This window comes from Telopea speciosissima, chromosome 2 (genome assembly GCF_018873765.1).
Source record: "Telopea speciosissima isolate NSW1024214 ecotype Mountain lineage chromosome 2, Tspe_v1, whole genome shotgun sequence".
In the NCBI taxonomy this organism is placed as follows: Eukaryota; Viridiplantae; Streptophyta; class Magnoliopsida; order Proteales; family Proteaceae; genus Telopea; species Telopea speciosissima.
The window spans coordinates 70,685,505-70,705,873 of record NC_057917.1 but is presented as its reverse complement, the minus strand read 5'-3'; the positions used below and the strand labels follow the sequence as shown (position 1 = coordinate 70,705,873).

The following is a 20,369-nucleotide window of genomic DNA, read 5'->3' as shown; positions in this document are numbered from 1 at the left end:
CATGGATAAAATAATGAAGCAGACTAGCTACTTGCTCAGAGCAACGATCTCCCAGACAAGAAGCCAGCAAGAAAAATGAAATGAAGACCACCTGCAAAGTATAAACAGCAGATCCATCACAGACAAGAAAAAGGGGAGTGGACAAGCATGAGGGTCCATCACACCCACGCCGTGGCCACCATAGGCGCGGCCTCACACCCACAGGCACAGCCATCCCAGGGGCAGCCTCACACCCGCAGGCGCGGCCACCCAGGCGCTGCCTCACGCAGGTACGGCCACCCCAGGCGCGGCCTCAAGCCCCACAAGCGCGGCCTCACGCCCCACAGGCGCGGCCTCGCTCCCGCAGGCATGGCCTCACCTAGGCGCAGCCCTGCATAAAGAAAAAAAAAAAAAGAAAAAAGAAAGAGAAGGGGTCCGAACTTACCTCAAGGGGAAGGCGATCGCACTGGGAGGCAGGCACACGACGACGCGGCCACACCACTGGGACACGATCAAGTAACAGAGATCACAAGAGGGAAGGCACTCAAGCCAAGCACCACTCAAGCTTTCCAAGCAAACCAAGGCACCAAGATAACACAACCCCAACACAAGGACCCAAAATCAAGCAAAATGGATACTAGTGGAGGTGACCCAAAAACAAGCACATGGTGGGCACCAAAGAGAAGACAAAAGACAAAAAGGAGGAATTAAAGGAGAGCAAAAGGGGAGACAAGAAGTAAGAAAGAGAAATGAGAAGTGAAAGAAGAAGGGAGGGGAAGGAACATATACCTAAAAAAAAACAAAAAGAAAAAGTGCAGGAGGTACGGTTTGAACCCCCAACCTCTCCTACCTCATTACTAGAGTTACAAGCAAGCCCCGCAAGGAAAGTCTGTTTGCATGCGGACCCCTCACTATGTAAAGGCATCTACTCTCTTGGACATCCTATCCCAAGAGAGTGGGGGCAAATGATACATCCAATATTCATCGGGCCAATGGCGCCGCCGTGTCACAGGCGACCCGCTCCGAACCAAGGGAAACGAACCAGGGTCCCAATACCGGCGCGCCAAGACCAAGGCGTGGCCTCCACTCGGCGCAGCCTCACCTAGGCGTGGCCACACCCAGGAGGCCTCTCACCCAGGCGCGGCCACACCCAGGCGTGGCCTGCACCCAGGCGCGGCCTGCACCCAGCGCGGCCACACCCAAGCAGCGCGGCTGCACCCAGCGCGACCACACCCAAGCGCGCGGCCACACCCAGCAGCGCCGCCGCACCCAGCGCGGCCACACCCAGCAGCGGCGCGGCTGCACCCAGCGCGGCCACACCCAGCGGCGCGGCCACACCCGAGCGCGGCTGCACCCAGCGCGCCTCGCACCCGGCGCGGCCTGCACCCATGCGCGGCCACCACTCGGCGCAGCCTCACCAAGGCGTGGCCACACCCAGGCGCGGCCACACCCAGGCGCGGCCACCACTCAGGCGCGGCCTCACCTAGGTGCGGCCACATCCAGGCGCGGCCTCTCACCCAGGCGTGGGCGCGGCCTCTCACCTAGGCGCGGCCTCACCCAGGCGCGACCACCACCCAGGCGCGGCCACATCCAGGAGCGGCCTCTCACCCAGGCACAGCATCGTGGACACAAACGTGAGGTGGGGGCCACTCACCTATGACCCGATCGTATCGCTACAAGACTCATGTCACCACCAGGACTCTAGGCCACCGCTTAGAAGTCACGTCATCCAGACGGATTCAAGCACCAAGGACGTTATCACCACACGCGGGTATCTATCCACCGAGGATCCTGACGCCACCAGGACACTCCCTCCCACGGGGAGATGGCCAATCAGGATAGAGCCCCGTTACCCAGGGCCTCTATCCACTCAACGACACAATTGCCATCAAACTGGGACTCTCCACACCGCCATATGCTACTATAAAAGGCAAGGTACACAACCCCATCAGGGGAGATCGAAACTCATACTGAATAATCACTATTCATCTGTTTGCGCCAGGAGCTCTAACTTTGGCATCGGAGAGCCCTAGGCCGGGACCACACCGGTTCTCTCTGTTGACCCCTTTGGTCCACTTGCAGGTGACGGCACTCGCAGGACCGCTCGACGATTTCTTGACGCAACAATAGAGTTGCTCAGGAAATGAAGCAAATAAAGGTCCGTTACTAGGTTAATAAATTAGATGTTAATAAATTAGGTGAGGAAGGTAGAGTGGAAATTGAAAATTCTCTTCTCTTGTGGGCTTTATGGGTATCTAGTGTAAGCCTAGATACGATACCAGTAAGGATCAGTCATATTGGACAAGTTTACCTATAATTTTAAAAATGAGTTCTTTTTTTTTTGAACTATTTTATCTCTTGTTCGTACCGTTTCATTGATAAGGTATAAACTAAGTATCGATATCGATCGCCTTCAAAACTGTGCAGCATCGGCCCTATTGTGCGATTCAATACCGATATCTCAAACCATGTTTATCGGTATGGTTTGGTTATAGTCCCAAAAAGTGGAACCGATTGCCTATTTTAATTTTACCTATATATATATATATATATATATATATATATATATATATATTGGGCAAGGGATTGCAATCCAGTCATGTAGCGCCTACATCAACATGGAGGTTAGTGAGAGGGGCCACGCATGGGCATCAATGCAGTTAGACACATAGGGACACAAAATGATCACCTTATCCCATGAAAGGTAGAAATCCCACCTCTAATAATGCTTCTGCACACAGTCCCATTAGCCCCGCTCAAGGACACGCTGCTTTTAGGGAACCTTCTCCCATATATTTTTATCTAGAGCGTTAGTGGGAGATGTTTATCATGATTTTTATCTCATTGAGGAAAAAAACAAAACACATAATAAGACAATTTATGATGATACAATGATTGCTTTATGTATCTCTCTCTCTCTCCTCAAATTCACATTTTTTTTTTAATTTTCTTTTCTTTGTTTCCAAACATAATAAAAATAAAAGAACATTGCTTGGTCGTGTGATTCCTCCACCCAAACAAAGGAATATGTAAAATTACTACCAAAATTCTCTTCAAATAAAAAAAATCTCATCCATATCGATGCCCCGCTCCCATTACCCCCCTACTGTTGCAAGGATACTCAACCAAGCAAGTATCTATTGCCCCCTTTTTCAACCAAAAAAAATAAATCTATTGCCCCCCTTTTAAAAAAAAATAATAATAATAATAGATTTCAATTGAAGCTCTTGTCACTATTATTGAGAAGAATTTAATTAAAAAAAATTTGTTAGTAAGAATCGATTAATTTATCGTGACGGTTTTGCCCATCAACCTTGAAATGCTCATCTTGGTCAATGTTACTCCGACTGACCGTCATAAATGAAGGTCAACGTTTGCTTTGGTCATCCATGGGTTCAGGGAAATTGGCAATTTGATCTATTCCATTGGGGACGAGACACTTCACAATTGGCCACCAAACATTTTCTGACACAAGGACCCCACCGGAATTCATGCACGCACGAGCGCTCAACTCTAAATTACGCTGTGGGTCCGTAAGCCGTAACCGGGGGAAGGTGGGTTTGTGTTATTAGGCTCGTAGCCGGAAAAAAAAAACGTTTTGTCTTATTAGACCAATCACCGTAAGATGAGTGGTGTCGGGCGTCACCATTCCATCACATATTTCCTCAGATTTGATAGTAAAATGAAATGATAGCCTCATCAGCGGGTGACTCACCCAATCAACCACAGGAGTAACAATGGTATCTGGCTACCTGCTCTAGAGGCTAGAAGTGTTTAAGTAATTAGAGTAATCTATATCATGCGTAGCATAGTTGTTAGATACCATATTTTGCCATGTTATTGGCGGGTGATTTTTTATCCCAGTGTGGACTGTAAAAATAATAAATTGGAACAATTTTTCCATCATCGTGCGGTGAAGGAAAATTTTGTCAAAAAAGAACAATCGGAAAACAACTCTGACAGCAGTACTAAGATACTTGTACGTCCACGATTCTACCATGCCCCGTTCGAGCTTCTAACCGTTGATTCTTTCCCTTTTTCTACCATTTAAGAGGCTGCAATTGGCATTTTCTCTTTACGGTACCGAAAACAACGATGGAGGATCGAACCACAAGTTCACAACCTCCTCCACCAATCGTGGATCCAACGTTTTGGGCTTAGAAAACAAAGCCACACTTGACGGAGTCCACAATGTGATGCCAAGGGGAAGATGTATTCTAGAATATAATATGTACCTTTCTATTTCTATCTTATTAATATAAGCGTCTTTTTATCCAAAAAAAAAAAAAAAAAAAAAAAACCACACTTGACGGAGTCCACAATGTGATGCCTTTTCGTGCCACGCAATTGGATCTTTTACAATGAGTTCATCCCCACACTCAGCAGCTTTATTCCTCAAATGTGCCGTTACATCAAAAAAGTCAAAACTTTCGTCAAATTGTGCCGTCCAGTAACTCCTGCTTATGTTCGTATGTCCAGTTGTGGCTGTGGGGACAACCCTGCCTTGTCGGTTACTACGTGTGAGACAGCTAAGAGGGAGCCGAGTAGGAGAGCATTGAAGAGCAACTTGACACGTGGAACCTGAGTAAAATGCTAATAGTTTGAATGAGTGAACGGATTATTTAAGGATTTTTAAAAAATCGATAATGAAGCCAAAAAAAAAACACAAAAATTTCCGGAGAACGTAGCCGTGAGCCCATCAAAAATATTTTACCCAAAACCTCTTTTTTGTTTCTGATTCATTCAAAAAGTAAATTGTCATCTCTCTTTCTCTGCAATTAATTCAAGAATGTATTATCTACACGGATCAATAGGTGAACCAATATCTTAGAGTCAATCATATTTTAATTTTGTTTTTATAAAACATTATTTTTTTCTTTATAAATGGTAAAAATAGAACAGATGGTTGCTCTCACATATACGTCTATCTATTGATCCGTGCAGAAGAATCGAACTCGTTAATTCTAAATCCCCTAAACTATTCATATGCTCCCCTCCTCTCCACCTTCCCTTGAGCGACACCCCCTCTGCATGAACGAGTGTATGAAGGCATGGTAATTTCCCTTATAATTAGGGGTGGAGCGGTTATTGTGCATGTCCCTTTGTAACGGTGCAGGTTCCACGTATGCTGCACGACTGGGTGACGTTATATTTCTCTTTCACTGAGTATTTCGGAGAGGAACATCTGAGACCGAGCTTTACACAATTACACTGACACACAAATTTTTTTTCTTTCCTGGGCTTGTGCTCCCCGATTTCCATCACCGGAAAATGACGTTCAGGTAATCTTATTTTCAAGTTCTTTGTCGGAATTTACGCTTGTGATTCCAATATCGGCTGGGATTATCAGAATTTATAAGCTGTAGGTTACTAGCTTAGGTTCTCCGGCGGTGAACATCGTCGGATTTTTTCCATTTTGGAAAACATTAAAACCTTGATATTTTAGTTCTTTATCTTTTAACGTATCGGAGTAGTAAAAACCTGAGAACGCGGTTGTGGGACAAGCAGCGTCAGAAAGATTTTAAATTGAAAGAAGCGCTGTAATCGAAGCGTATTTAGAGATCCCATACGATCTTCCAATCCAGTTTTTTTTTTTTTTTTTTTTTTTTTACCCCTTTGTTTGTTGGGTTTTCCAAATTTGTTTATGTCTGTAAACGGTAAAATAAGGAGAACGGAAATATCTTCCAAGCTCAAACTTCAAATTGGTGTCTTTTTTTTTCTAGTCTAGTGTAGCTGAAGCACCGTCCTTGTCACGTAACTGTGAACTGTCAATCCGCGTGCTCCGCTTGTCTCAATTTCACTGGTGTTTCGATCCATCAGCGTCATCAGGTGAAAGATCGAACAATTGCATTTCAGTCGAATCACCAGATAAATGAATCTCTACTCAGTTTTATGGAGAAGATAAGATCGAAACTCAACTCTGGCGATAGACGCAGAAAAGAGAGTTTGTATTTCAGCAAAAGGAGTGAAAGAGAAATGTTAAAGCATTTCTGGCAAAAAAAGGAAGCAAATGCGGTTAAATAGAGGCGCTGTGGGTTATTTATTTCGCTGTCTTGGTATTTAATGCTAAAACCGGCCGTTTTAGTAAGACGTTCTGAAGAGCTTCTCCTTTAACGAATATAAATACCCAGAGAGAGCTATTTTGACTTTTATGACTGCCTTAGGGTAAGATCAATGCACCTTTTTCTTCGTCTTCTTCTTCTTCTCTCTCTGAATCCAAATTTATAGTATCTTCTCCTCACCGTCCGAGCTTTTTTATTTATCCCTTTCTCTCATTAATTCCAGTGAGGATGTTTCTTTTTCTGTTTTTTATTTTAATTTCTGTATTTCAATTCTGTTTTTTATCTTAGTGTTTGCTCTTCTCGGTCTGGACTCTGAACTGTGGAACGACTCTGTTTTCGATCTATGAAGCTGGGTTTCTCTAATTTCTTTTTTTGTTTGTTCTCCATCTGTTACTGCTAAACTTTTTCCTATCCTTCATGCAGACCAAGACAAAGGGGCTGTCTTTTGTTCTCAGTTGGAGCGATAAAGGAAAAGGAGTACGCTTTTAGACTAATAAAAGGTACCTTTTTTTAATTTACTGTTTTATCTTCTTTTCAAGATACCAGGGTTTTGGATCTAATTCAGATCATTCAGCTTTTTCCGTTTTAAATTCTATTGAACTTCTGTGCGAGTTCTGGGAATACCTACTTTGGGATTTTCACCATACCGGGCTGGAAACCCTACTCGCTGAATGGTTTAGATCTCACGGAGCTGGCTGCAAGTGGTAAATACGGAGCAGGAGGGGTTGTTAAAGGGGGCTCCATTAGATTTTGAATTTAAAATTATTGTGTAGTTTAGCTCTTGAAGGATCTCAAACCTTTCCGAAAGTAATCCTTCTTTATTTCTTTTGTTTATTTTTATTTCCTGAAGAACTGCTGAAGCCTTGAATTTCTTTGTTCTTAGTGTCAGAAAGTTCATCTTCAAAGATAGCACTTGAATGTGTTTAGTACATTTAACTGCCTGTAGCTTGAATTGAAAATCATGGCCAGCTATGATGACTCAATTGACAAAAAATAAAGTACCTCCTTCGATCACCTCTAAAATGAAAAGAAAAGTGTGCCGATTGCTCCTTTCACGGATTCCCTTTTGTACCATAGGTTGGTCCTGACAGGGCTTGCTGGAATAAGTTAATGATCTGAATTTATGTTTCTTAGTGTCCTGGGTCTTGATATGGTCTTCTTTTGCTTTCTTGACTGTATTTGAGTATTGCATACCCTTTTCTTTGACTTCTTTTATGTTAAAAATATGCAGGCATTTCATTTTAGAATGACGAGTTCCATTCTTGTTGTTCAAGTGAATTTTGCATAGTGCCCTTAGCTCAATCAAATGGTACCCATGTTTTTTTTTTTTTTTTTTTGGGGGGGGTGGGGGGGGAGTGTTTTTTTTTTTTTTTAGGTTTCCATCTTCTTCTATATACTAAAATGACATCCTTTATTACATATGTAGGCAATACTTTCCAATCAAATATGTGAAGAAAGAAGATCTGAACCTTCCTCTTCCTCAGATTTAACACATTTAGTGTGCTTGAGTGGACTGGTTAAAATGGTCCCACAGATGATATCCTCACAATTGCTATATCAGTTGTCCTTATGGAATGATACTATTTCTTCCTATAGTCTTAATATGGCTTATGTTTCAATTCTCATGGTTGAACTTTATCCACCCTTTTTCCTTGATGTCTCAACCCCCCCTACCTATTCCCAATGGGCGTACCCAGTGCACGAGGCTCCCACCATTGCGGGGTCTGGGGAGAGTCATAATGTATGCAGCCTTACCCCTGCTTTTGCAAAGAGGCTGTTTCCAGATGCATAATTTAAATAAATCCTATCTCTGTGACTATACAACTGTTTTCAACTTAGGTAAGTTTCATTGGTTGCTTGTTAGTTATGATTTGTAGGTGTCATTAATTTTGTGGTTTCTGAATCATATATATGTGATTGAAATGAGTGTTTTTGGTAATGAATGTTGTCTGTACTGAAATGTTAACTTTTTTGTTTTTACTTGATCAAGGATCTTGTGTAGTCAGTTTATACTCTGGATTTTAGAAGCAGTTTAATTGATCTCAACATGTACGCAAATCTAATTGATTACTTTGTTACAGGAGTGGAGACTGGAGCTTGGTTCACTTAGTTGATGATATGTACTAATGTATGATTGCTCAAAATGATGTAAGAAGCTGATGTAACTTAAGGACAGCCACCCAACTTTTGTAGACAATGAAACTTGGTAATCTTCTGAGCTTACCTGCACTAAGTTTGGAAAACGAAGGGGGAGGGGGAGGGACGAAAAAGAAACCAGCCTTGGCATCTTCTTTTTATTTTTGTTTTTTCGGGGTGTCTAATTTGATGCCTTGTAATCATAACAATCTGCATACACTTACCTTTTCTACCCTGAAACTACTCTATATATCAAGTGTTGAAATAGGGGGGTGGGGGATTGATTTGGGGAATATTGGTTATGCGTTCTTCGTGACTCATACCAGGACCATCATAAAGCTTAACTTTTAATCTGTCAAACCTCCAACAAAGACTTGCTTTTCTTACTGTGTAAACATGTGGCATTACCTGTGGAGAACCTAAAATTTAGATCCTTAATTATGTTGTTAATCTTCATCTAAATGATGAGATGCAAGGTGAATAGTGGGTTTGAGGTACTGAGCCTTTAATTTCCAGTTATATTTACTCTCTTACAAAGTTGTGAATGAGACATATGCACTTACCTTTATACTTTGTACGGTGGTACTTACATACCATGTTTCTAGTATTTTCGTTACTTTATTTCTCTCTTTTTTGTGTGCTAGTGCTTTTATTTGTACGACACAATACAATAGGTGAAAATTTTGGACCTTTATTACACCTGTCCTTAAGCTGTTCTGGATTTAATGTGACTGCAGATAATGAGCAAATGCGTGGTCATTCAACACTTTTGTTTAAGCCTGTTTGCAAATCTCTTATCAATCCTTTGAAGATGGAGGAGTTGAAATTGGAAAAGGAGATCTTAACTGAAGACCAACACAGAATGACATCCGGTATAAAGAGCCAAAACTGTGAGAAGGTAGATCCATTAGTAACCGAGGACAACAGTGACGATAGAGTGGGAAACAAACCAAAATTACTCAATTTCGTTGATAGGGATGATATAATAAATAGGAGAGGAAACAAGATGGAAGACTGTGAGATACTCTGCACAATTCCGTCAACTGAAGTGGAATTGTCTGAGAAAGGAGAATGTTATACTGACAAGAGTGTTATGGACTGCGAAGTGCCAGAGCAAATTGCATGTTTCAAGGTGGATGCTTGTCATGTGGTTAAGGATATCTGTGTTGATGAGGAAGTTCCTTTCCTGGACAAGGTTTTAATAGAACTTGGTGAAGTGGATCTTAAACGCAGGTTTCAGCCTTCTTATTTGAATTTTACTGATGCGAGCAGAAAATCAGTTGACTCCCCATCACTCATTTCAGATGGGATGAAGTCTGTCGTTGGACATTATCACAATATGGATATCTCCGGTCAATGTGGTTCTCAGAACTTGACACACGAAAGTGATGAAAATATTCACCCTGAAGATGACATTACACACAATGAAATGAATTCAGTGGATGAACATATTCATGATGAGAATGTTTCCATCCAATATTGTTCTAAGAATCAATTGCAAAAAGGAGAGGCAAATATTGACGCCAAAGATGAGATCCCACACTGCATCCCTGATAAGAGGGTAGTTCCTGAAAATTTGCTTTTGTTTCATAATTGGGAGAAAGAGAACTGCCACCTTGATTCATACCCATTTAAGAGTGATAAAGGCCAGCAACATTCTGAGCAAGAACAACTCTGCAGTGTTGAGAATTTGTTGCATAAAAATGAAGGAAAGATTGATGAAAATGAGGATATTACCAAAGGCGTCTCTGATGATGTTCTTCCTCTAAATGTGCCTTTGTTGCAAAAGCCTGGAATTGAAAATTCTCGCCCTGCGTCGTCCAATTTTAACGGCAATGAAGATGAACAACAATCTGATCAGGTAACCTTTGTTCAAGATGCTTGCTCAAGAAACTACTTTACTTCCAAAGTAGCATGTATTATCGAAAATGACAATTGTTTCCTAAACCTACTTAATTGATTATTTTAGCTATGATCGTCAGTTTATCAGAAAGATGTGCTGAATATGGAACAGAGACAGAACTTTTATACTAGAAGCAAGAAAACACAGAAGCTGCTGACAGGTTCTGTTCCTCTGATGAACATCAGGGGTCAGGAGTTCCTGGTGTGATTTTAGTATAACAGAGATTAGAGCATGGGGCAACATGCCACTGTAGGTGGTAGGTCCTCTCGATGGTCCAATTTGTGGATGATAGTGGTCATCCAATGTCATTTCGTAACATTGTGTTTTTTGTAGAATCGCAATAAACCACTGATGAGCTATCTGATTCAGGATAGCCCACATTTGTTTGACCATCCAAAATATATCGAGCAGTTAGGATTCTCCAGCTTGCGACTTTGACGATCCATGATATGCTTTACCAATTAAACAGTTGCAGAATGTCCACCAAGTTTGGGTTTTAAACCATCCAAGGTGGGTGATGCATTGTCACTCCTGATACATTTCCTTCACAATCATCTACTCAGAGGACAGACAAGAGGGGTTAGATGGACATCCTATATTTCCTCCCCATAGCCATAAGTAGTTGTGTGCATTGTCATCTTGATGTTCACAAAGTAACGTTGTGTGTGGAGTCATTTTTCTTTAGAATAAAGTGTGACAGATTGTGACAAAAATAACAGGAACAGGATACAAGTAACGAGCTCATCACATCGTACTCTGTTGTGTGTTTTGCGGCTGGACAACCCAGCAACAGCAACCGCGTCGACAGGCCTCCCTTTGATTCTAAGGTAGAGAGGGGAAGCATCACTTTCAATTTTGACTCTCCAATAACAAGCAGTAAAGAGGAGAGCCCATATAATGCTAATGACCAACGTCTTCAACCTCTACCTGGGGGACTTGAAGATGGAACAGTGGATAGTCTAACAACTTCCAGCCGTAGCTTTTTTATTCAAGATGGTCACGGAGAGTCGAGTTTCTCAGCAGTGGGTCGTGTCTCAGGTCCAATATCATACTCAGGCCCAATATCACACTCAGGGCCAGTACCATATTCTGGTAGCATTTCTCTCCGTTCAGATAGTAGCACAACCAGCACCCGTTCCTTTGCTTTCCCAGTGTAAGTTGCCATCATTTTTTTTCTTTTGATCCCCATCTCTCTTTTTTTTTGCTGGTATTTAATGCATTACCAATAACATCTTCTGGTTTTCGGCAATTACAGGCTACATGCAGAATCAAATGGCAGCCCAGCTAAAATGGCAAAAGCTGATCGGAGACGTTTCCAAAAGCACCGGGGTTGGAGGCAGAAGCTTCTTTGCTGTAGATTCTGACTTCTCCTCATCCACTTAGTTAAGCTCAAATATACATCATCTAAATGTTACTCATAATATCTTTCATCCTTTGTACCCAAGCTTGGTGTGTTTGTGCAGTGGGTTCCAATTATAGTTCTTTGAGTTATAGCATGAGGTGTGCAAATTGAGATGTAAGCAACCTTTATTGATACCATTGTCATAGTCATCGTATATATATCAAATTAATTTTTTTTTATCAAGAATATTCTTTCTTATTATCATGCACTTAATCCTTGGTTGACCATGGTTGTCATAATTATCTGTCATAATAAGAATATTCTGTGCTGATACTTCAGTTCTTCAGTGGCAATGATATATGCTTATTTATTCTTTTATTGCCTTTTATTATCAGAGGGAATGGCGAACCATATGTTACCCTTAAGGCACACCATGAGCTTTGGCTAAAATGATAATATCTGTCATCCTTGTTGCTCTCTTGGACCCAAACTAGGGGAATACAAATAACAATTCTAATATGGAACATTATAATGCCCTCAATTCCATTAAATCTGTACAGCCCTTTTAGAAAGTGGTCAACATTCTTTTTCTTTCTATGTCAGCCATCGTCCTGAGATTTTATAACCTTCTTGGTTAGTTATTTTAGAACTCTACAGTTGCTCCTTAGAAGAAAAGAAGAAATGGAATGTTGACAAAATTGCGTAGGCAATGTAGTGGTTGGAACAAGGAAGATAATGATGACAACGATAATCAAGAAATCAACTTCAATCCTTCTCCATTTTTACACTTGCTAGGTGAGTATGGATATATGTGTTTATTGTCATGGAGCAGTCTCTTACCTTTCCTGTTGTCTTAATAATGGAGCTGTAGAGGGAAAACCTCCTTGTGCTAGTGGTGAAGTTGGTTAGAGTTGGTATATAAAGTAGTGATCTAATGTAGTAGCACTTTCATGGCTGGACCGGCACGACCCAATCTGGAAGCCTAGGCTGAGAAGAACTAGGTCCAAACCTGGTTTTCAGTTCCATAGGAGTGCTTAAGGATTTACTTATTTATCTAATTTTATTTTTTTATAATTTCATTTTTATAATGGGGAATTATTATTATCACAAAGGTCTGTTATTTTTCCAAATGTCACAAGACATTTATTCTGCCACGTGAACTGATGATATGTCCATTTTGACTGTTGGATAGAGAAGACATGGTTTAGATTAGTGACATGTCAAATTTCATAGTCTAATCCAATCAAATATCCCATTTTGTGTTGGCACACGAATGTGTATGTTCATGCATGTGTACCAGTACTCTGAACATTACTCTCTAAAATTTGAGTGGTTGTTCAAGTTTTCAGCTTCCCAGTTTTAAGTTCAATTTAGTTCGGATCCTTTTCTTTTCTATATGTAACCTTGTCATCACTTATGGGTAGAGATGAATAAAGAATATTGGTTTTTGTACTATTGTTCTGGTGTGACTGCTGGCCGTGTAGCCTTCTTCTCCATCTCCTTCGAACTCCTCTCAGGTCAGCTTTCCTCTTTCTATTTTCTGTGTGTTTCATTTCTGAAAACTCTTTTACTGAGCTCTGTTTTTGGGCAATATAGCAGCCCAATGGTAATGATCAATCTCCCTTGTCCCATTTCCTTTGACCCTGAAATCTTGGGGATAGGTTAGGGATCAGTCTTCCTCGGGCAATAAAAACCCTAGATCCTTGTTCCCCAAACCCAATCCTGTTGGGAGATATTCATCTGTAATCATGTATGGTTTTGTTTCTACCACCAGGCCAAGCAGCAAAAAGAAATATTATTTTGGGAAAAAGAATGCTGCCTGGTCGTGTGGTCACTGCACCAGTCGGACCTAGCCCAACCCTTTATCTTTAAAATTCCCCTCCGCTTCCCTCTCCCAATCTCCCCTGTGTGGTTGTGTCTGATCTTGTTATATGTTGTTTTCTTTTCATCATATTCTGTGAAATGAAAATTGCTTGAGTAAGAGAAGTTTTATTTCATAATTGGTATTTAAATCAGAGAAAATAATGATCAGCTTGGTGTTGTGCTTGTGTCTTAAGATAAAATATTAAAGAATAAATTTTCAATTCACAGAATAGAAGTCGTAGCTTAGCTTACTAGGCCCCATATCTGATATCAATCAACGACTTGCCCATTGAACTTGCAAATTGAATTACTTCTACTCCATAGTCCACACATTGTATCTTATTTTAATAAGCCCATTATATTTAAAATTGACTGGATCAAGATGAAATGGGTCGATATGGACAGCTTGAATGGTGCTTCTCATTTTTGGATTTTTTCTTCAGTCCTATGTGCATGGCTACACTGTTTAGAGTCCGATTAAGGCCCGTTTAGAGTTAAACCAACCCACAGCCCAGTTATGGCCCCGAAGCCTAACCTAGCCTGACCAGGCCCGGCCCAAAAACTTAAACGGGCGGTCAAGGTGCAGGCTTTTAGCACCGCGACGCCCGGCTAGGCCCGACCGGTTGACACCCCTATTGATGGAGCAGATAAAAATACCAAATTCTGATAGAGAATGCCACATTGTACTGTATCCACTATCATGCCAATGGAATATGTGAACAAACACGTATCACGGATTTTGAGATTGGTGTTATTCACCTAAACAACCTTATAGCGGTTGGTATTTTTATCTGCTCCATTTCCTGCCCGGTCTAGATTGAAAAGGCCATTAGGGGATGGAAGCCAAAGGGTCATGTTAGAGGAGGAGGATTGAGGGATGGGGGGAAGGGAGGAGGACCAAATCCATAGGAAATAATTGAATAAACCTTAGCAAAATTTTGGAATACCTAAGGAATAGACCGAATAGGCTCCAACAACTAAAAGGAGAACTCCTAAGGGGTGCCAGTGATCAAGCCAGAGAAGTTGAATTCCCATCAACAATCTTGGATATGGTAGCTTTAAGGGCAAGGGAACGGAGGTGGAGGATTTTACGCCAAACAAAGGAGAAGTTAGCAGAAATGGGAGCAGTCCAAATTGACTCGGATTTACGAAGGTAGGAATAAACCCAATTAACCTAGATGGAGTCATGCTTAGTAGAGATTTTCTTGAGTAATTTAAGAATACCAGTGATATTAGAATCACAGATTCTACGGATGTCAAGACCATCCTCTCTTTTGGGGAGACAGATAGATTTTCAACTAAGAGGGTGAAGAAATTTGGAACATTCTTTGTCTTTCCAGAGGAAGGCATTCTATGGCTTTAATGGTAGACTTAGGAAGCTCATAAATACCACACCAATAGATGTAGGAGGATTTTTCGAGAGAAGTGTTACTATGTACTATATTTGGTTATTTTGTAAAGAATGTACTTTCCTATATATATCAACAAATCACTCTCATTTAAATTATGAGGAAGAGGATTCTGTCTGAGAGTGTGGTCCCCTCGCCAATGCGGGGCCAATGGGAGCGCACATGGCAACATCAATGAGGGTGGAATTTCCACCTTAGATGGGGGGGGGTGAGGTGATCATTTCACTTTCACCCCATCATGTGTCTGGGCGCAGGAGCCACACTCCCAGATAGAATTCTTTTTCCTTTAAATTATTAACAAGTGGGTTGGTGATCTTTTATGTATCACGTTCCCTTCAACCTTAAATGATCCCTCTGTGTTTCCTATGACATCCCTATCTGAATACTAAGCATTGGCTTATGTGGACCATTTGATCTAAATTTGTGATGGTTGGTATAATCAGACTACTAGTGGTGCAAGTTGGACCTTAATAGTAATGTTTAAATCTCAATTTTACTATGTTTCTATGAATTTTGGTTTATCAGTAATGTGTTGGTACCGAAAGCCAAAGTTTGCAATAGATGTTTGACAAGGGCTACCACAGAGTAGATGTGTTGTTGAACAATATGGACGTTGTTAAGTGGTTAACTCAAATCATTCAGGCTAAATGGTCTTCGGAGTTGTTTAAGATCAATTTGTTTTTTGATTATTGTGATGGATGTAACTATTATCTTAAAGAGGCGCTGTTCTTTGTGCCACAGTGCAGGCTACGCCTAGGCACATGGGGGTGGGCGCAATGACCACCCTGCCCCCTTGAGTGGCATAGAGAACAATCTCCCTATCTTAAAGTATGCTTATTATGTTTTCGTAGCCCATAGGCAATCTCATAATGATCATCAAATTTTTTTTTTCTATAAAAAAAAAAACTAACCTTGTTTTTTTAAATTTCTTTAACCTCCTAATTTTCATTAAAAGAAAATGAAGAAACTCGTAGTGATACCAATGCTATATGTTAAGTGGAAAATTTAATTCGATTAGGTGCTTCCTATCACCCTCCCTTTAAAACTCTTTATGGGTTAATTTGGGGAAAAAAAGGAAAAGAAAAGCTATAAATTCTTCTAATATCCCCACGCAAGGTGCATAACCAACTTTATAAAAGGTGAAAATTGCAACTTTCAGAAAAAAAGAAGAAAAAATAATTAAAAAAAGACTACTATGGTAAAAAACTTTTTCCAACCTTTTAAATGCATTTCAAAAAGTTAATAATTGATAGGTAAAAGAAGATAGCTAGGCTTTGTGGCCCCTATGCCCAGACATCGGAAGACTAAAATGATTATCTTGTTCTTTACAAAATGAAAAATCTCACCTTGGTTGGATGCCCCCACATCCTCTCATTGGCTCCCCCGTTGATGTACGGGTCACAGAGCCTAGCACTAGCCGCGATCCCCCTCCCTTATTGTAATTTAGGTGAAGATTCTTCACAACACCACTATGAGAAAGAATCTGCACATCACACTAATGACAATACAAAGAATGATATCATGCATTTGAAATTCAAATGGAAGTGTCAATGTGGATCCCATATCTCGTCACGTGAGAGGGTGCACGCTATAATCTACATTCCGATGTCATAAGCTTTTTTTCTTTTTTCATGTAAAATTATATTAACCTCAATAATATGCAAAGTAATGACCGTTGGATTGGAATCAAAATCCACAAAAATTTGCAATTTCTCTTTTTTTTTTTCTTCCCTTTTTGGTAGAAGGGATTGCAATCTTTTACAACTCAGTAGGTAGATTGGAATCTTTACATCAGTGGAGTTCATTGATTAAATAAATTAATAAATTTGTCATAAAAAATTTCAATATTTCATCTACAGAGAAAAAAGATCTTAACAAAAGGGTTTTTTCATGAATTTTTTTGCTGTCTAGTTCGCTGTCTGGTACGGTTGTCCAGTTCCTCTAATTGAGAAACAGAATTAACAATTTAACCTCACTCGATCACGGTCAGTGTGTTTGTGCAGGAGATTAGATTGTCATTTCTAACCCCTATGAAAGAAACCAGACAATTGTACCAAGCAAGAACCGGAGAGGATAATGATCCGGTTTTTTACATAAGAGTCTAAGGTCGGTTTGAGGTAATTTCTCTGATGTTTCTGGTTTTTTTTTCCCCAAAAGAAAAAAAGTTTCTGGGGTTTTTTTTTTACGATAAAATAGAAAAATAAAAACGGAAAAGGCAAATAAAAGAGAGATAATTAAAGCGAAAGAGAAGAATGTCGCACATATAAAGCAAGGAAATGATCCTAGTCCTCTTTCCTACTCAATTGTGAGTTGTCTCTCTTCTCCACAACCGCCCCTAAATACTCTCCTCCGCTTAAACCTTTCTGTATACTTCCAGAAAATCTCTAAACCTTAGCAGCGTTTGTTGTGGAGGTTTTTTATTTTTATTTATTTTGAATCTACGATAATAAATACATTTCGAATGCACTGATTGCCAATCGATAATTCTCAACTTCTCGGCCGTCATGGCTGAAATCGCTAAACTCGTGGAGTTCCTCTTCGAAGATAAGGAACCGAAAGATTTCTTTCAGAGACTTCGCTCTGATTCAATCAAAGCTGGTTTGGAGAAGTTCTATTTGATCCTCAAACAAGGAACTGAGGAGATCGGAGATGGAAGAGTAGGGCTAGAAAGTTGGAACCACTCGCAGATTAAAGCAGTGGTGTCGATTGCAAAGTCAATTATTACTTCGATTCGATCTCTTTCAGGTACTCAATTCCTCTCTCTTTCTTTTATTTTTTTTATTTTTTTTCCTGTTCTTTTCCTTCTTATGCGTAATCTGATTGTTTTCTTTGTGGTTTGACGACCAGTTGAGCATGCGGAGCCGATAATTGTGGCCATCGTCGAGGAGTCTTTGGAGTACTGTACTTGTTATCTGGAAAAACTGATTTTTAGCAGTGATGATTTATCCCTTCAGGTTCGTTACTTTCTATGTGAGTTTAAAAAGAAGTTATTGTTCTGTTAGAAGCCTTCGATCACTTGTCATGTTGGAATCTGCATTTGCACTTTTTATTTGGGCTTCATAAAACGTCAATCTTGTCAGTTCTCACTCTCTAAAATTTGATGTGTTGTTGAACTGCACATGCTGAAAGGGATTTAGTGGTTTTTAGACATTAATTTTTCAGGATATCCGAACTGCAGTGATGTTTTTCCTATGAAGATATGGACTCCTTGATGGTTTCTACTTGTTAGCTGCCCTGTTACTGCTTAGGCTTAGGTTTAGAGATTACACTCCTTATGGTTGGTAATGGTCTCTGATCCAGATGAAGTGGGGAAGGAGTGAGTTATGATGTTTGGCTGAAGAATTTGTTTTGGGGGTGGTTTGGTGGTGTTTAAAGTAATAGTTATAATTTTGAACTTTATTCATTGATTAAGGAAAATGGATTGGTTATTCTAACGTCGAACTAGAACTGTTCTAATTCATTACTCCTTCGATCAATCCATAGATCACTGTGTTGCAATTGGAAACTAATTTTTCTGGGATAAGCTTTAAACAACTGTGGTTCTGTCATCCTTTGGGTTAGATTGGTTGGAGTGAAGGAGGGAGCGATGTAGGAAGCATGGAAGGTTCTCCTAAGTAGCAGACCTGAATACTAAACAGAAGAAAATGAAGGGGAAAGAAAAGAATGAGAGGAGTATATAAGCTAGGTTTATCCTAGCCTATAACCAACAATAGAACTCAAGGGCATCAGCCAAGAGAGCAAATAGTAGAGCAACAACTCAACTTTCAACCCCCCCCACACCCTCCCCCCCCTCAAAAAAAAAAAAAACAAAACCCCAACCCTTCATTTCTAGAGCAAATAACTACTCGACTGCTTAGCTTTGCCATCCCTCTTACCTTAAGAAGCTACGATGCTTCGAAAAATAGGAATCCTTGAATTAGTAACTCTAACCAACACTACATCTTTGAGTGGAACAGTGACCTCCTAGGTTGAAACCACTTTTTTTCTAAATTTATGACCCAGGATTGGAACTAAATGGTTTGACCCAAATTACAAAATTACCCATAGGAGTTTCCTAAATAAAGAAAATAGGAACTCCAAAATAAAAACTGACCTAAAACTCTCTATTTACCTAACCTTCGAAACACAGGAACCCTGAACAGAATAACACCTTCTCAGTAAATTTAGCATACTTCCCCTAAGCAAATAGAAATTTCAAGATCTTGTCTCACCCAGAACACCTAGGAATCACATGATCTTGGTCTCATTGGAAAGCTACTTGAATCAGCTTTCCTTGGGAGGGCTAGGTGTTTCGATGCAATTAATATAAACGAATGCAAATTGGTTATTTATCCTCATTGTCTTTTACTGGATTTGCACTGCTGAATATATGTAATGGTCTTTTCCCCCTGTTCTTGGCAACCAATTTATGTGTGAATCATCTGTATATATGTTGGAAAAAGTATGCTTGGCTGATGAATGAGAGAAAGCATCCAATCTTTGCCTGAGGCCTTGAGCATCTCCTAGGATACCAAAGAAAAACTTCTTGTAAGGGTTTTAACTGAAATAACTCCGAGGTTATTGAAAGATACCAGAAGATTATTCTTTTTCTTTTACTTCTCATTTGAATTGTAGGCATAATTGTCACGGCGTCTGGGCGACCCAAGGCGTTGAAGGGGGTCTAGACGCAACTAGACACCAACAAGGTGATCAAGTCGCCTGCTTAGGCGATGCCTTAGACAACTATGATTGGAGGTTACTAAATAGAAACTAGGATTCTAAAAACATTAGTTATTGACTAACCGCTGATCACTATTGTCCTCCTGACATTTTCACTTCATGTCTACAGCCTAAGTTCTCTATGGTCTATATCACTTTACTAGCATAGCTCTTGTTTTAATTTGTAAGGTCTTGCATGATGGAAATCGTGCAAAAACTTATTTTTCCATTTTGAAGTTTCAAAATTATCTTTATGCTTAAAATGGAAGTGTTTGATTTGATATGGCACACAATTCGAAAATTTTGGAAATTCTGGGTCCCACAGAAAATAATAGACCACATCATAGATGTTATGTTTCTGGAACCATGGATTATGCAATTGCTAAAATCTTGTAGATGTTCTATGGTGGGTTATTCTAGAACTTGACTCCACTACCGCCAGCTCCAATGGATTTGGATCGGGGAAAAATTGAAATGAAAACAAAGGAGGAGGGGGAAACAAAAAAGAAGAAGAGAAGAATAGGATTAAAGGTCTCACTTATAAATTTTGAAGGACAAGAAAGGTGGTGAAGGTACCCATCCCTCTGACTCTTATAAAGTCATATCTACCATGAATTACTGACTCTGGTCTTTACCTTCCTCGCCATTTTCAAATAATTTCTACCCTCCCCCCCCCCCCCCCAAAAAAAAAAAAAAAAAAAAAAAGAATTTTTCTTCATTATTGTGCCCTTGTTTCACTTTGGCTGACATCTTGACTACTGACATGGAGAGTACGAGGAAGTCCAATACAATTAAGTTGATGAAGTTAAGGTATCCTTGAAAAGGCTGATAATTTCTCTTCCAAGTTTCTATTAGTCCCTTAAATTTTCTATGAACAGGTCCTAGAATCCCAGTTTTGGTTTTCATGTAGGGTCATACCAAGGTGCGAGAAGGCCATGTCTTCTATATGTGGTGCAAAATAATTTACAGTCTCCTCA

General features: G+C 40.3%; 2 protein-coding genes across 6 annotated transcripts in view; both read left to right on the top strand.

The window, feature by feature from the left end:
- The first annotated feature begins 5,998 nt into the window (after window positions 1-5,998).
- LOC122652249 lies at window positions 5,999-11,659 on the top strand. 3 transcript variants are annotated; one of them, XM_043845937.1, is made up of 6 exons: window positions 5,999-6,144; window positions 6,465-6,541; window positions 8,123-8,247; window positions 8,915-10,038; window positions 10,806-11,233; window positions 11,336-11,659. In XM_043845937.1, exons 3-6 carry the CDS (start codon window positions 8,238-8,240, stop codon window positions 11,442-11,444), a joined length of 1,671 nt encoding a protein of 556 aa, XP_043701872.1. In that variant the 5' UTR covers window positions 5,999-6,144; window positions 6,465-6,541; window positions 8,123-8,237; the 3' UTR covers window positions 11,445-11,659. The 3 variants fall into 3 exon arrangements, with proteins under 3 accessions (XP_043701872.1, XP_043701873.1, XP_043701874.1); XM_043845938.1 differs by lacking the exon at window positions 5,999-6,144 and having other exon boundaries at window positions 6,522-6,538; window positions 8,121-8,247; XM_043845939.1 differs by lacking the exons at window positions 5,999-6,144; window positions 6,465-6,541 and adding an exon at window positions 6,745-6,765.
- A 5,465-nt stretch (window positions 11,660-17,124) lies between these two features.
- Window positions 17,125-20,369, top strand: part of LOC122649817 (auxin transport protein BIG) — a 39,995-nt gene continuing 36,750 nt past the window's right edge. For all 3 annotated transcript variants that reach the window (XM_043843059.1, XM_043843061.1, XM_043843058.1), the window contains exons 1-2: window positions 17,125-17,439; window positions 17,542-17,648. In XM_043843059.1, the coding sequence (XP_043698994.1) occupies window positions 17,199-17,439; window positions 17,542-17,648 (348 nt within the window). In that variant the 5' untranslated portion in view covers window positions 17,125-17,198. The remainder of the gene's footprint in view (window positions 17,440-17,541; window positions 17,649-20,369) is intronic.